Source organism: Acipenser ruthenus, chromosome 10, assembly GCF_902713425.1.
Source record: "Acipenser ruthenus chromosome 10, fAciRut3.2 maternal haplotype, whole genome shotgun sequence".
In the NCBI taxonomy this organism is placed as follows: domain Eukaryota; kingdom Metazoa; phylum Chordata; class Actinopteri; order Acipenseriformes; family Acipenseridae; genus Acipenser; species Acipenser ruthenus.
This window is the reverse complement of record NC_081198.1, coordinates 50,945,729-50,963,519: the sequence shown is the minus strand read 5'-3', so window position 1 is coordinate 50,963,519 and position 17,791 is coordinate 50,945,729. Positions and strand designations below refer to the sequence as shown.

The following is a 17,791-nucleotide window of genomic DNA, read 5'->3' as shown; positions in this document are numbered from 1 at the left end:
TAATATTACAATATATTGTGTGTTCATTACCATTGGGAAACAATTGGTATGCAACAATATGGAAATGTTAGGGTTAGGGTTACCATTCTACCATTACCTTTGCAGCTTCCTTTGTAAATAATGAATGCATTGCCATCCTAGTGCCTTGTCCACATTGTCATTGAAGATCGATTGGTACTGTAAGAGCTGTCTTTTCATCAGAGCGATGGGTGAGAGTGAGAACAACAAAGTGCAACTGAGCTGGGGTTTTTTTTTCAAGTGTGATCAAGAAGGATCTACAGATTTGTGGCCACTTAAATATCAATTATTTAGAAAAAGTCACCTAATTAACATGACTGTTTTTTTCATACAGAAGAGTTGTGGTTTATTGTGTGATTGACTGGGCAGTATCTCAGGCCTCAGAACATGATCTGGGGATGTCTCCGATAAGTGTATTATGTTTATGCCTAAACCATTGTTACATAATGTTTTAACCCTGATCTGAATATAATTTCAAGTACAATTTTCACTGTATAGACCACAGTCATGTACCATGAGTCACAATAAAAGAATTGCACCATGGTTTACCGCCTGGCAAAGGGCTAGGAAAGGGTTGACAACAAGAAGTGGTTTTACTAATGCAGTACAAATGCATTAAAATCATTGAAAACATCTCAGAATTACAGAAATGTCACAGCTATGAACACCCTCCATTCCCCAAGTGTTTATAACTGTGAGGCTCTACTGCATTTGTTTCTTTTACATTCCTCCTTTTGCTTTTCGCATGATATGTGCAGGTATTACTCACAGGCTATTTTAACACAGCTAGCTGCCACTTCTCTCTGTGCTCCACTCCCAAAATGCAGTCCTATGGATAAACCAGTTTGTGCCGCTCCTGGCTGTGCCCTGGCAGCCACTGACTGTTTAATTCCAGAGGAATTCTTTAGTTCTAAGCACCTATTCAGGTGGCGCTCTGATCTGATCTGCAATGTGCACACCCCTCGCTGGCTTTCAGGCTTGCTGTTTGGAGGGGGCCTGCTAGCAAGGACAGCTCTTCCCAAACTCTCAAGGCCCATCCTGACTGTGGACCCCCACCTAGTGAATCCATCGCAATTCGATGTTTTGTTCTGCTTGCAAATCGCCCCCTCTTTTTAACCCAGGCATTGAAAATGCTGAATAGAAATGTACGATAGTTCATGGGAATGAATCGATCAGGGTCAATCAGGATGTGCTGTGGGCCCCCCCCCCCCCCCCCCCCTAGAAACACCTCCCTTCCCCCTGGTTTGGTATTATCTAAAATGAAGGTATTCCTTCACACTCTCTATATCCCTGTTGTTAAAATCCACTCCTGCTTCTTTTTTATCATTTAGCTGAGCATTCTGAAAATATAAAGGTAGTCAGATAAAGATGTTTATTCCCCTTGTGAACAAATACCAACAGATGGAATGGAGAAACCCGTAACATTTTAAAAACGGGGGTGAACTGAACTTACCTTTGCAAGGAGCATTGATTTTTTTTTTTTTTAATTATAGTTGTTTTTCTCTGTTGCTCAATTATAAACTTCATACATAGTTTTGATGCATAATACTGTACAGTAGCCTATATAACAATGCATAGAAAATAGAAGATAGTATGCTTTTTCTGTTTTTCTTTTTACTGTGCCACACTTCTTATTTTTCAGTTTGTATGTCCAGGAAGTTTGTTTCAGGAATCAGCCTAATTGCTGTGCCCTTTAAGAAACAGGAATGGGCAGATTAGTCTATTTAAGGACATGCTGGTTTACATTCAGGATAAAGCCAGTGAATGCAGGGACTTCATTGAAACTCTCCCACTCCCTGTCCTGTAGATATTGCTGCATGGCTGTGCATTGTATGAATGTGATTAATCATCCTGAATCTAACACTGAACCTGTGCTTTTAAAACAAATTGAGATTTTGTTGTAAACACCTAATAGGTTAGGATTTCTTTGGATTCTTTTTTGTGTTCTATGAATTTCTCCCATAAAAAAAAAAAAAAATCCCTGTATACTGTGTAGGTGTTTTGTCAAATGAGACTTACTCTTTGAGGACTAGGTTGTACTGTGTGGACTGAGGTAGCCAGTCACCCATGTTGATATAGGTTTAACAAGTGAAGGTTCACAAGTGAATGAGAAATAGTGAGAATGCTGATGATGTATAAAAAATAAAAAACAGTTCTCATGTATTTCCCATTTGAACAGTTTGTGGCCGTGTTGTTCTTACTCAGCGACTCCCAAGCTCTGAGTAAGGGGAAGGTGCTAAATGAGCAGGCACTGTTTTCTACTAAATCTCCTATTTTTGTGAAGATGCAGTCAAGTAGAAACCTTGCTGGCCTGGCACCTGTCAGCTCTCTCCCACATGTGCGAAGGCACTGTAGGCCACTCAAGTGTCACTGGAACAAGATGTTTTTGCCAGACTGGCATCTACATTGCATCTACTTATTTCTGCCTTATATAAATGAATAAAAAAACTTATGTTACAGAAGATAGAAAAAACTACGAAAAACGGAGTGTATTGCAAGAGCAAGCTACGATATTAAAATGTTTGCAAACGATTGCAATCTCTTACTAAGCTAACCAGCTTCCCTTACTGTTAAATTAACAAGCAAACTGTGCTATGACGGCACACACACACTGCTCGTCTCATATATTCTGTTTAGGGATATATTGTTGTAGTGATCAGGTGTCTGGAATGTGTGGAGTCCATACAACTGGTTGAATTGTCAGTTGATAGAAGAAGCTCAGTTGGGCTTCCTGATCCAGACTGCAGAGCTTGCTGGTGTTCCATGAGAACGGTCACAGGAGTAATGTCTCATGGACCATTCTGGAGAGTCTCAGCTGCAGAGTTCAACTCTGGAATGTCCCTGGGTTTATCAGAAGCAGTAGTCATTTAGCACAACTTTTTAAGTGTTTCCTTTTCTGAGTCTTTGTCTTCTTCTGTTGTTCTGTTGTTTGCAGCAAAACTAATCAAGCTAGAAGCTCACAGTGAGGAGGAGTCTGAGCACAGGGTCCTGGCTCAGGAGGAGGGGGTCCCGAGTGTGGAGGAGGTGGGCGGGATGGAGGAGCCCCTGATGGGGAGCCACAATGGGCTTCACGAACACAGCCAGGAAGCAGAGGGGCCCGGCGACGGAGGAATCCGACTGCCCAACGGTAAACTGAAGTGTGACATCTGTGGGATTCTATGCATTGGACCCAATGTGCTAATTGTTCATAAGAGGAGCCACACTGGTAAGCAGCCAGGAAACGAAGCCCCCTGATTTCACCTGATCTCAAAACTGCCTGCTTAGGCTGCTCCAGGACTGCAGTCATCCTACTGCTGTCACTCGGCCGAAATGGAAGCCATACGAGGCCTCAGGTCCCAGGACAAACTGTCTTCATGTGCTAACTTCATGCTCACTGGGTCTCCATGCAAAGGGGTGTTCTGTGGTTTCTGGGTCTTCTAAACTTCTTAAAGATTTGGGTTTGTGTCTGTCTGTTCCCGTATAGAGCAACACCTGCGCTGTAACCAAACTAGATCAGTATCTACGCTTCAGTCTTTTTACCTCCCAGTTTGAGTAAAAGAAAACTTGCTTTTTAAAGGTAACTTTTTTTAACGTAATATCCTGTTGACATCTTCTTCAATAACAGCCACCTGACTAGTGAGTGAACAGTCCGTGTCGGGAATAGTATTGACAGGAAAGAAGGGTTTCTTCATCATATAAAAAACAATACAGCTTTCTTTATGGGGTAGAGGGGGTAGGTGGGTGACAAAATACAAAATCTTACACAGACTTTTGTGATCATGACAAAAAATATTGGAATCTTCCAAAACCAGTTATTTATTTGTCCTGCTACTGAAAAGGCTTTAATTTTTTTGTCAGGATTTTCTATCTAATGTCAGGATGCCTTAAGTCATAAGGACACTAGCCAAAAGACAGCAATTAAAACATTGCTTCTGGCTTAAATATGATTTACTGCTTGCATTTTTAACTAGTTGGTCTGAAGCAGAATTAAAATATCAGGTGTCGTGCATATGCTGGAGTAACCAGTACACAAGTCACATCAAAGATTATCATACCTGTGCAGATATGTAAATGCACAAAAGTAACATATACAGTATCAGGTGGTAACTGTCATTGAGTGGCTGCAATAGCTTTACACACAATGCAATTGAGACTTTAGTCTTAACTAGCAACATCTGTGTTAGCAATTGTAAAATAAATACATAAATAAACAGTGCAATGGGTGCCCTGCAGTTTGTTGTGAATAGCATTAGAGCTTGTAGCATACTTACAAAAAATATTAGAAGGTGGGACATGATTTGAAATCTCAAATATGAAAAAGAATTTACTTCTCGAAGTTAAGAGCTTGTGACACATGCATGAGGGCTGGGTGAAAGTGGGGATGACCTGGGGCTGAAAATGGTGAGGGAGAGCTATGGGGGATGTTTTGCTGCTTTAACACTTTCAGCACCCACAAAAATGGAAACACCTGGGTAAATGAGGGACACCAAGTATATTGAAAGCAAGGGCTTCCACACAGGTGTCATGCGTTAATTAAGCAAATAACATCCCAGCATGCTTAGGGTCATGTATAAAAATGCTGGACAGGCCTGGTTGCCTATAATTATGGCTAGCATGGCTGCAAGAGGAGACCTCAGTGACTTTGAAAGAGGGGTGATTGTTGGGGCGCGTTTGGCAGGAGCTTCAGTGACCAAGACAGCTCAACTTGCTGATGTTTCACGAGCAACAGTGTCTAAGGTGATGTCGGCATGGAACTCCGAGGGAAAGACATCATCAGCAAAGGGCAACAGTGGGCGGAAGCGCATACTCCAGGATCGTGATATCCGTTCATTAATTCGAAGTGCAAGGCAAAACAGGCGAGCAACTACAGATCAATTGACTGTAAATTTCAACCTGGGGCGCAAGTAGCCAGTTTCATCAAAAACAGTCCGGTGAGAACTCCACAGAGCAGGATACCATAGTGGCCCAACGCCCTATTAAGTAACTTTACATTGGTGTTTCCATTTTTTTGTCCACTACCTGTATTATTATTTACTTCTTAGCAGACGCCCTTATCCAGGGCGACTTACAATTGTTACAAGATATCACATTATACATTATTTCACATTATACAGATATCGCATTATTTTTACATACAATTACCCATTTATACAGTTGGGTTTTTACTGGAGCAATCTAGGTAAAGTACCTTGCTCAAGGGTACAACAGCAGTGTCCCCCACTGGGGAGTGAACCCACAACCCTCCGGTCAACAGTCCAGAGCCCTAACCACTACTCCACACTGCTGCCCTGTATGTATATATATACTGTATATATATAGTGCTATTTTATACAGAGAATATTCAGGTCACTTGTCTTTAAGGGGTTATAAAGGTTACTAAACCACCAACAAAAACATAATGATTATTTTTTACCCAGATTATTATTATTTTTTATTTGACTGTTACCAAGTTACCCCCCCCCCCCCCCCCCCCCTTCCCCCTCAGCTTCCTTCCCTGGTTGGGTTTGATTGCATGCCTGTACTCTTTTTAACCACTTTCACCACTGGCTGGGGGTGACAGACTTCCCTTGTCTTGTTTAACTTCTTGTCTGACAGCATCTGCCAAAGGTTCACACAAATCACTATGTACAGTACAGGCAACAGCATCAGCAAAAGCCTACTGAAGCCTAATCGTATAATCCTCTCTGCCTGATAAAGCCTGCAGTTTTTCTGCAATCTAGTCCCCTCTGAATCTCTCCCCTTAAGGGAGGAGATGCCTTAACCCTTTCCTCATGGGTCAGTACCTGTTTGGAATGAATAAGGTGGTTCTATGAAAACCTTGCAGTATTTCTGGAGGTCAAAATATTTAGAGAAAGAACATGTAAACGAAAGATCCCCTTTGTACAAAAACCAGCACAACCAGTTGTCCTGGAACTCTAACCAGGTCATAATGATATCAGGTCAGTCAGGGGTTTTGAGAGATTTGAAGACAAAAAATGCTGTTTAAATATGGGAGAGAAGTTTGGTTAGCCAAGTTGGGATTCTTGGTTAAACTTTTTTACAGTAGCCTTTTATAGAAAAAATACATTGACTTTACCAAGCTAATATAGAGTGTATATGTATATATACACCGAAATGCTAAATCAGCTGATGCCATCAACAGTTTGTTTACTAACAACTGATTAGTAAGTGGATGTCCCTCACCAAGCCAAATATCAAGTGATTCCATTCGAAGTGACTGACGTGGGTGCTTCAGACCTCTCCAAGTCTGCTGACGTCAGGATTGGTCATTAAATTGGAAGTGATGTCGTGTCCCTATTTTAGTGCTGAAATGTTAAATTGCAGTATAAGAAACTGGAAATTCAGACACCAGTATTGTCACGTTTACTATTACTAATACGACTGCAATTATTAATAATAATAATAATAATAATAATAATAATAATAATAATAATAATAATAATAATAATAATAATAATAATCTGCACAAAATGATTGATAATATTTCTAATTTCTAATTTGGGTGAGGTTTAATGTGTTGTTGGAAACTCTTTTGTAGTAATATTGACCTGCTTATTTTCAGTTTATAACACATGTACAGTTTGCACGCTTACCCTAGGATTACATTTAAATTATGCCGCTGTTATCCTTATAACAGCTTTTATATAGCTCCACTCCATTGCGGTGTTTTTGTTTTAGTTTTTTGTTTGCCCTTAGTTTTGTTAACTTCATAAATATATTTGCATTATTATAGTGATTTAGTTTGAGCAAATGTACAGCCTTTTATGAATTAAGTTCAAGTCTACTATCAGTCTTCGCGACGTATTTCTCTTTCACTCAGGTAAATCGGATTGAATTAGTAAATGTAAACACCTGCATGTTTTGGGGCTCTGTAATGTGTCCCTTGCTGTACATGGTGCAGTGTTTGAGCTCGGCTGGCCCCGCAGTTGCACGCAGACTGACCCCCCGGGTGCCTCCGTGTTTCAGGCGAGCGTCCGTTCCAGTGTAACCAGTGTGGAGCCTCGTTCACTCAGAAGGGGAACCTGCTCCGACACATCAAGCTGCATTCGGGAGAGAAGCCCTTCAAGTGCCCTTTCTGCAGCTACGCCTGCCGCCGCCGCGACGCCCTCGCCGGACACCTCCGGACCCACTCTGGTGAGTCTCCCCTTTAATCTTCTGGCTTCGCAGATGCTAGTCGGACACCTCCAGACCCACTCCGGTAAGTCTCTCCTTTAATCTTCTGGCTTCGCAGCCACTCTCCGGACCCACTCCGGTGAGTCTCTCCTTTAATTTGCCGCTTTCACAGCCCCTCGGAAAGGTTCACTGTGGAATGGCAATGTAGCAAAGCTTGGAAAAGCATTGTAAAACTTGTAAATTTACCCGTGGTATAATTTGACGGACCGTTTTTATTTATTTTTTTCTCTTTCTAGTCTTTTTTATTATTATTATTTTTTAATGCATACTGTGCAACACTGAATCATCTTGTAATGTAAAGTACAACGAAAAAGTAATGCATTTGAAAAAACCCTCGGATAGTATCATGGGAGGTTTTTATCGATGTTATATAGCAGGGGTTTTCAGCAGGGGTACTTCTAGGTCATAGGGGTAAGCAGAACAACTCAGAAATGCACAAATAAAAAATGAAAGTAAAAGAAACTAATGATCTTGAAGTAAACCAGTAAACCACTGTATATAAATATTTCATTTTTGTTTAGCAGCTCAAAGTGAACCGCAGATGGGGAAAAAACCCCATAAAATCTGTCATGTCCGCACTTTCCACCTGTACGCATGCGTGATTTTGATTGAGTGGATTTTTCACTCTGATCTGTATTTACTGGTGGGTAAAGCAGGTGATTGTGCCTATGGAGAGCACACTATGCTGCTCATGATCTTTGCTGTTTTTAACTTGCCGTATCAGTGAATCCCAGTGTTTCTGCCTTTTTTAGAAGTATAAATGCTCTGTAAACATAAATAATAATCACACTACTCATACTTTGACAGTTTTTGTTTTATTTATTAGGCGTGGCTGCATTTAGCAATAGCATTTGATTGAATTTGTGTTCGGTGCTTGAAATGGATACATTTTTTGCAAAAGAAAAACAAAGGAAGAAAACACAAGAGTCTACTGAAAGTGCAAAGCGACAGAAAGTTAATACAGAGTCCCTTTGGATATATATATTTTTTTTTGATGGCTTTAAAAAAGAAGTGTATCATTGTTAGTTATAGTTTTATCTTGAGGTGAATGTTTTTGATATTGTAAACATTTTAAACGGCACACAGAATTATGCTGAGATGGTAAGCAAACGGCAATGTGATAAACATTTACAATGCAGACTATTTTGTATTATTTATAGTAACTTTGCCAAATAAAAAGCAAATACCAGTGTTTCCAAAGAGATTCCTAAATACTGTATTTTAATTCTGTGCATCCAAAGACATGTAATTCAGTTTTAAGAATGAAGCCTACTATTTGGTATTTTGTCTAAACCAACAGTTTGTCAGTCCCAAACTTTTGTGAAAAATTATATATTAAATAAACACAGAGAAAATTGTTAATTGGATTATTTTGCCTTTTATTTAAACCGTGGTACCATTCAGTAGAGCGAAAATTGTACTTTAGATGAAACCTCCCGACAGAAGAGGGCTATTTTAAAAAAAGGTTGAAAACCTCTGTTCTATAGTATTACTGAGTTTCTTTTTAGCAGGTTTTATCAGCAGTCATTCAAGGCATTGATTCAGTGAGGAGGCAGAGTCAGGTTCACACCAGGCTGTATGACAGATGATCTACAGTACAGTGTTGGCTGTTTCTTTGCTCGGAATACTTGGCTAGAGGCAAAGAAAGTACAGCAATTACAATTTGCATCAGTTTCGGTGCCCTAGAACTATAGCAAGGCGTTACAGTTTGTACCAGACCCTTGCCGGGAAGCACAGGTGATACAATCAACATTTGAATACCACAGTGAAAAATATTAGCATACTGGTGCAAAGATGATTTTTGAGAATTGTCTTAATTAAAAAAATATATATATATATACATTTCCTGTCAGATTTTTTTGACAGTCACCAGTCTTTCAAATTTCTGCTTTTGTAGTAGATTTATTATTAAATAACTTTGCATTAGGGAATCAGCATATACAGATGGCACACTACACAAACTGTGTTTGATTATAATTAGATTTTATTTTATTGACAGTTAATACAATTATTTACACCTTAAGTACAATTTAGGATAACAAAAAATGGATGATCTCCATTAATACTATATGTTGCCACTGCAACCCTAAATGCATACTTCATACACGGTGCTGAGTTGCCTTGTGCTGGCTTCTTGTGGTGAAACACCTCATCAGCATGAAGTGTGTAGCATGGGATAAAGCTTCGGGAGTGCTCATTGCAACACAGAACAACTTTCACTCTAGCTGTGTCTCTTACCATTGCACTTAGAAAGCAACTGCAGCCCCAGTGATCTCAATCAATCTCTACAAGAAAATCCAGACAAGATAAACAGATAGAAGATTACAGTTATTGTTGTTGGATTCTGCATATCTCTGCCAGTCACGTGCAAATAGGGAGGCGGTGATGGTTTATGAAGATAATCTCCTAGCCACTCCCTCTCTGACCTGTACGACCCCCGTAACACAACTGAAGTTTACCATAGGAGTCATAAAGATACAGAGCATGATGGGTAGAGGTTGTTAATCAGATAAAAAGACCCACGTCAAATGTCGATGCATTGAAAACCTCATGAACATTATCCGTAACTTCTGAAGTTCATGAACTTTGTCAAAAATCACTAGAACATTACTGACATTAGATTGACGAACTTCATCAATCTTAAGTGTATTATTTAACCATTATTATTATTATTTATTTCTTAGCAGACGCCCTTATCCAGGGCGACTTACAATCGCAAGCAAATACAAATACATTCAAGTGTTACAATATAAGTCATACAATAAGAACAAGAAATGCAATAATTCTCAAGTGTGACAAACCACAATTCAATAATACAGCAGATAATAGTGAAAGTTACATCAGGATATGATTAAGTAGTGATAGTTACATCAGGATATGATTAAGTACAAAATACTACAGATTAAACACTTGGCAGATTACAATATTCTGAGGTACAGGATTAAATGCAGTAAAATAGGGGGCAGATAAGAGCAAAATAAAGCATATTTAAATGAAGGGTGATAGTGTCCCAGGATACAACAGAGGAGTTCTACAGGTGCTGTTTGAAGAGGTGAGTCTTAAGGAGGCGCCGGAATGTGGTCAGGGACCACATAACCATAAAATGCTTATACTGTATTAACCGTCAACATAGTAAATATGTAGGGGTTATTATGAAAAAAAATGCAATTGGGCTGTCAAATCCTGACAGACGCATGCCCTCCCACCATTCCCTCTCCTCCACTCCCTGCTTGCCTGCCACCTGAGCTGGGAGGATTGGAATGCAAGGCACTCGCTGCCTGCCGGAGAGACTGGTTCTCCCGCCAGCTCCATTACGCAACTCTGTAAACATGTCAGCCGTGGCTTTCCTTCCTCTGGGAGTGCGATGGCACTCGTCCCAGTTTGCAGGTGTAACATTAGAAGAAGAAAAGAAACAGACATGCTACTGTATGTGAAAGGTACTTAAAGAGACAATGCAGCAGTTTTCTAAATGTTTCCTGTGGTATACCATGGTAAAAGAATAGTAACATAGCTTAGCAAGGCATGATGAGACATGGGTTAGTATGATAAAGCATACAAAATCACTCAGGTTTTAGTTCATGTGTATTTATGCATAATATTATCTCTGACACATATATTACAAACTAACCAGAAATGAAGTAGGAATGCCGTGTACACCGCCCATGACTGCCACGGATAAGTGTGTCATTCCTAATGTTGGTTTGGTTTGTTTTCTGGCTGTGACCCTGGTTGGTGTGCAGGTTGCTCGACTGGCTCAGGCAGACTAGCCCATGAAATGAAATTCCGAAGTATCGTCACTGTTGCATATCAGAAACGTACTAAGCCTTCCCCTCCTCTCCTTTGCTCCATTTTCAAGGGTGTTTCCTCAGCCTCACAACCAAGGCATGTTGTACAGTGCGTGCATTAAACAATTGCACACATGTATCATAGTTTGTGTTATGCAATGCAAGAAGAGCATCAACCCCAGTCAGACAACAAGCACAATCTGATACAGTGGCAAACAATGGGAAAGAACCGGAACTCGAATATTATTTCCTGCTGCATTCCAAAGAAGTAATCACCAGTACATACACTTGTAACACTTTACAGTAAGAGGCAGGAACATGTTTATGATCTTAAATATGAAGAAAAAGAAAATGATTACATAGTGTGACCACTCCATTAAAAAAAAAAAAAAAAAAAGTGCATATAATATTATTATTATTATTATTTATTTCTTAGCAGACGCCCTTATCCAGGGCGACTTACAGTCGTAAACAAAAATACATTTCAAGAATCACAGTACAAGTAATAATACAATTAAGAGCATGATAAATACAATGACTTTGGTTCTAGCAAGTACAAGTATATGACAAGATACGATTCAATAACGGAGCAGATAACAGTGTCAGTGATAGTTACATCAGGATATAATTAAATACAAAATACTACAGATTAAATAACACTTGACAGATTACAGTACTCTAAAGTACAGGATTAAATGCAAAAAAATAGGAGGCAGATAAGAGCAAGTAAAGCGCATTTAAGGAAGAGTGATAAGTGTCCAGTTCTACAGGTGCTGTCTGAAGATGTGAACCTTGAGGAGGCGTCGGAAGGTGGTCAGGCACTGGGCAGTCCTGACATCTGTTGGAAGGTCATTCCACCACTGCGGGGCGAGGGTGGAGAAGGAGTGGGCTCTGGAGGCAGGGGAGCATAGAGGAGGTAGAGCCAGTCTTCTAGTGCAGGAGGAGCGGAGAGGTCGGGTGGGGGTGTAGGGAGAGATGAGGGTCTGGAGGTAGCTGGGTGCAGTCTGGTCAAGGCATCTGTAGGCTAGTACAAGAGTATTGAACTGGATGTACAATTACTACTAATATACGTTAACAATAAAACTGTTGGATATATAGGGATGTTAAGTAACTCTGATCTATAGATTTTACAAGTCCAAACTTTATTTTACAACGGAGTTGCTGGAGGTCAGGGTGGTAACCTTTTATCAAAACAAGCCCTGTTTTGTAGTGGGGCAGCCCATCTCCAGTATGTCCAATAGGAATGCGTGGGCGGGGTCATGTATTTATTTCCAGTCTTTTGGATTGTTTCCAAGTCGCGTCTGGTGTGGATTGACATTCTACGACTTCGCTGCTCGCTGACGCTCTCGCATCCAGTGTGGATGCAGCTTAACTTTCATTATTGTATTATTGTGTTGAGCCCTATAATGATGTTATACAAAAACAGTATTTCATCCTGGGCTCCACTATTAACTTATCTTCATAAAGCTTAGCCTTGCTGCTTGGTAATATCAAAACCTTAATACAAAATCAAGATTGGGAGCATGACTGCCAGCCTGCCGGAGCCAGTCGAGCAACCTGCATGCCAACCACGGTTACTGCCAGAAAACAAACCAAACAAACATTAGGAATGACACTTATCTAAGATAAGAGATCTACAGTGTATGGGAGTCAATGTAAAGTGTGTGTGTGTGTGTAGGCAGGGAGAATGCACGTGCAAGAAATGTGTTTACTGGCATAGAGCCTATTTTTGTTTCACTTCCAACATAACATTCAGGTTACTGGTACGGTCTAGTGAGGGGTCACAGAAATGTTATGCATCCCTAATTTTCCAAATCATACCAGCTTTTTAGTAATTCCTTACCCTCGTCCCTGGTTTATCAGGAATGCTTACAGGTTACACAGGGTAGGGGAACTTAAGATGCGTGTATTGGTCTCCAGCAGTTCACAACACAAAACTACTGCACAGTTCAGCATGCTAATCTTGGCAGAAGTCTAGCACTGAACTGAAAAACCCTGTCCTTCAGGTCAGGATTGAGTTGCACTGTCACAACACTGCACCGTAACAGGACTCACACAGTGCTCCCAGCCTCTTCCCATTCATTAACACTACAATCGCAAGCAAAGCACTACATTTGCATAACGCAAAAAAATGTGCAAAGCCATTTTCAAGAAATGACAAATGAAAGGTCAAAGGGACTCTGATCCCCAGCTCAGAAGTTCTCACTTTCACTTAATGTTTCAAAATGAAAACAGATTTTGGCTTTGAACACAACTCTTAGTCAGTGTGGTTAAAGCTCCGGAGTCATATTTATTATCAGTTAATGTTAACTAATACAGATAATAATCACCTCTTCATGGAACTGGCTACATGATGAGTTCATACATGGTGTATTCTGAGGTCCTCATTACAAAACCTACACATCAATTAGCAATTACTATAAACCGTCACCTGTTGTAGACAAGACACAGAGGAGGCTTATTGCAGCCATTAGTTTGCTCCTGTTGACACAAGTGGGATTGATTTCAGAACGCTTTCAATTCAATCCCAGGGGCAGGTGGAAACAAGGTGTGAGAGTGTCCATGAATGAGATGGTCTGCTCACCCCCACTTTTCTTTTTTAGATTGTCTAAGAGGAATAAACCTAACCTTGTTCCTGCTGCATATTGCAGACTGAAGCTGCACCCCACCTAGTCCCCACAAAGTAGCAGTGTGTGGTTAGCTTTGAGTTCTGCACTGTAAAACCCCCTTTGGAAACAATTGGACACCAGTAGCTTTCGGATTAATTCTTTGTTTTTTATGCAACGTTGCCCAAAATCGCTTTGTATGGTACCGAGAGTATGAATCATTGGAAACTGGAAAGGAAATCAGAAAATCTTACAATCACCTAGAAGCACTAAGTTGTGGCCAGAACAGGCGACAGCATTTCTTTTGAATGTTCCTGTTGTGTTTGTCTCAGAGGTTTCATACTGTAATGCTGAACCCCGTGTTGATTCCTGTTGCAGTGGGTTTTCCCTGGGCATGTTGAAAGCCTGTTCCACACCCACTGGGCTTTGTGTGAGTGTGGGTCCACTGAATCACACTGTAGCGTGGAACCAGATGTCGTCATTGTAACGCCTACCATTTCTTTTCTAACTTTTTTTTAACTAAACGCAATATTCATGCTCTTCACTTTTTTCTTTTTTAATCATGCTCCCAATCTTGATGTCGTATTAAGGTTTTGATATTAGCTACGAGAAATGCTAAGCTTCATGGTTTCATGCAGATGAGTTAATAGCAGAGCCCAGGATGAAATATTGTTTTTCCATTTCAACTCATCCATTGAGTTTTTAATTAGGTAATGCTGCTTTATTGCTAAATGAAGGTAAAGTAAAAACATTTAAACAAAAGTGTCTTTAAAGAAGTCAGTCTTCACCGGGTTTCATCCAGTGTTACGGAATATTGTATGCTTGTACAGTTGTGGAGGAACAACAAGCTTTGTCACTTGCTATCTTTCCAGAGCACTTTCTTAAATAACCTCTGCATGCTCTTTACATCTACCATCAGCTGTAGAAAGTTCATTCCAATTCAGCAGCAGTTAGTGTATTTAAAGTACATATTGAAAATGTCTCAGTTTTAAAGGCTACATTTGCATTCATGTTAAAAACAACAATTTCCAGGTAGTGTTTGAATGTGAAGTGACATAAGCAGTGGAGGAGGCTTAACAACCAGCTTGCATCATTTCTTCCGCAGTGGGCAAGCCGCACAAGTGCAACTGCTGTGGGCGGAGCTACAAGCAGCGCGCGTCCCTGGAGGAGCACAAGGAGCGCTGTCACAACTACCTGCAGAGCGGCCGTCTGGACCCTGCCTCACACGCTGGGGCACTGCAAGGTATGGGCTGCTGCGATACAGCGCTGTTCAAATCTAATGAGCAGCATACAAGCAAGGTCTGAGCAGCGCAAAGTCATTTCTGTCTGTCTGTGTATGTATGTGCATATGTATGTATGTATGTATGTATGTATGTACTTAGCTATATATCTATCATTCAATCTTTTATATGGTTTAATTTGTGAGATTCATCAGGTCAGTGAGTTCTGAGGGGCCAAGGCAAATGACATTAATGAAACGTTAATTACTGTCGTGGAGGTCGTTAACTTGAGACCAAAGGGCAAAGGGCCCTCAGTAACCCGCAAGTCATTATTTAGCAGTTAAGGACAGACACATTAACACTATTATTAATCATATTTCTTAGCTAATTTTGTCCATAAAAATATTTTATTTTATTATGCACTGTGAAATAAAATTGAGCTTTGGGGAGCAAAAAAGAACTGTGTCAGACTGTGTGAGCTCTACACAACTGAAAGAACTGTGTCAGACTGTGTGAGCTCTACACAACTGAAAGAACTGTGTCAGACTGTGTGAGCTCTACACAACTGAAAGAACTGTGTCAGACTGTGTGAGCTCTACACAACTGAAAGAACTGTGTCAGACTGTGTGAGCTCTACACAACTGAAAGAACTGTGTCAGACTGTGTGAGCTCTACACAACTGAAAGAACTGTGTCAGACTGTGTGAGCTCTACACAACTGAAAGAACTGTGTCAGACTGTGTGAGCTCTACACAACTGAAAGAACTGTGTCAGACTGTGTGAGCTCTACACAACTGAAAGAACTGTGTCAGACTGTGTGAGCTCTACACAACTGAAAGAAAGTCTTAGGTGACAGACTTTCGTTGGCACTTTGTTATTTTTGTTGGTATAAAAGGTTGAACACATTCCAGGCTTTCACTTAGCATATGCAAAGTGAACACATAGAACAGCCATTAAACTGATTCAGATTACTGCAGTTACTTTACAGGGTGCCGATCCCTGTGATCCCTGTATTCATGTAAGTCACTGGAACACACATCTGTTTTTAAACATTTATTAGGAGATTTGATTTAGTATGACATTTGATTGAATGCATTCAGAAATGCAACATTACTACTGTATGTGCAATTTATGAGAAAAAACGCTATACAGTCGCTATACAAAGCGCTGCCAAATTAAACTCATTTAGTATTCAAACTGTCAAAATTACATTTTACATTTGCATACAGTAGAACTAGGTCATTGTGATCTACTTTTTAATTTGGTAAGATCACAAAATGATGCTTTGATCACACTCACTAATTAGTCCTGTTTCATTTTCAAATATTTTACTCTTTAATTGCGTTCACTGTCACATTGCATATCCCTTAAATTGGGATGTGTAACCTAAACGAAGGGGCATGAACACATTCGACACAACTTAATAAGGGAATGACAGGAACGCAAAGGAAAGGTGTCTGTATCCACTTGTATTCTCCTGCTCCCTGGAATTCTCTTTGAGGAATCAGGGATGCAGATACTGCAAGCTTCCATTCTTTGTGTTCTACTGGAACAATAATTCTTCTGCAGAGTATAAAAAAATACATACAGTATTAGGTTTTGATCAGCCGTTGCATTTCCACTCTGTCCACTCACTGCACAGTGAACAGGAGTACTGCCCAAACTTCATCTTCTACATGGTAACAGTTCAAAAGTTTATCCACATTGCTCGTGACTCTGCTTTTATAATTCAAGAAGATTCAATATGTTCACTGTTGAATTGAGATCTGGGGACTCAGTAGGCCAACCCAAATGATGTATTATCCAGTTGTAACACAACAGCGTGCTACACCAGCAAATGTATGTGTGTTTCAATATAAACAGCTTATATTGCGTGTTTGTAAATGCCCCTTGTAAATGTATTCAGTTTGCATTGCTGCTTTGAGGGTTTTTGTGTGTGTGCGTGTGTGAGTGTGTGTGTGTGTGTGTTTTATTGTTGTTATTGTCTAGCAAGCGTTTTACCACAGCTGTAAAAGAATGAGTTCTGACTGCGATGTAGATTTAGTGAACAGAGCGATCACCACAAAAGCCTCTCTCCTGCCCCCACTCAATGTCTATAGCTGTAACGCTGATTGAGAACCGGAATTCCAAAGCGTCAGAAAATAGAAATGTCAAACGAGAAGCCTTTAAACGAAAACATGACACAACGTCTTGTGTAAAAAAATAAATAAATAAATAAAAAAAGGATTTCCATTCTCGTTCCATGATTACAAAGAAATATAAAGGACTATCTGTATGTTCAAGTGGGTTAAAGGTTTTGGTTAGAGGTTTGTGTAGAGTCTGAAGGGTAGACAGCCAACACACAGTGTTTTGTCCCCTTTTTTTGGTCTGAGTAAAATCAGCTCTTGTTAGTAATGCTGTATGTTGTAAGCAGTAAGAGGAGAAATTGTGGTAATTCAGAGACTCATCCATAACTAGAAACACACACACAAGTCATAATATATACAGTGCTAACGAGAAACTTAGTAATACATTCTATTACTATAAATGTGTAACTATGTTTCCTCTTAGACTGATGCAGATGGCTGTTTCCCTGTAGCGTCAAGCTTTGCTAGAGTTAAAAGCACATGGAGACAACAACATTTTTACTATCCACATAGCAGAGCCCATGTGCTGCTTTATTGGTGCGTGTTATTTTCCCTTTTTTACGGTGGTATTGAATCAGATTTCTCTCTGCGCAGTTCCTACCGTTGAAGAGGGGAAGGAACAGGAGCCCATGATGGAAGGGATGTCGCTAGTGCCTTTTGAAAGACCGCCTGTGATCGAGAGGCTGCACAGCAATGTAGGGAAACGGAAAAGTACCACGCCTCAGAAATTCGTGGGTAAGTGTGCGAGGTGGACAAGAACTGGAAGATCCTGTTAATCAGCTACTGAGTTTCTTGGAAGGGAGTGCAGAGTGTTTAATAGTCACCTCACTCCACTCCATTGGTGAAGAGGAGGGGGTGGGGTGTGATATGAGAGTTATGATTGGC

The 17,791-nt window shown here is 40.2% G+C and overlaps 1 protein-coding gene across 4 annotated transcripts in view; it reads left to right on the top strand.

Annotated features, from left to right (window-relative positions):
• LOC117410817 (zinc finger protein Helios) overlaps nucleotides 1-17,791 on the top strand; it is a 50,394-nt gene that overhangs the window by 23,078 nt on the left and 9,525 nt on the right. For 3 of the 4 annotated variants that reach the window (XM_059032557.1, XM_059032555.1, XM_059032554.1), the window contains exons 4-7: nucleotides 2,954-3,145; nucleotides 6,964-7,131; nucleotides 14,667-14,804; nucleotides 17,501-17,641. In XM_059032557.1, the coding sequence (XP_058888540.1) occupies nucleotides 2,954-3,145; nucleotides 6,964-7,131; nucleotides 14,667-14,804; nucleotides 17,501-17,641 (639 nt within the window). Of the gene's footprint in view, nucleotides 1-2,953; nucleotides 3,224-6,963; nucleotides 7,132-14,666; nucleotides 14,805-17,500; nucleotides 17,642-17,791 lie in introns of all 4 variants that reach the window. The other variant, XM_059032558.1, reaches the window with a different exon arrangement.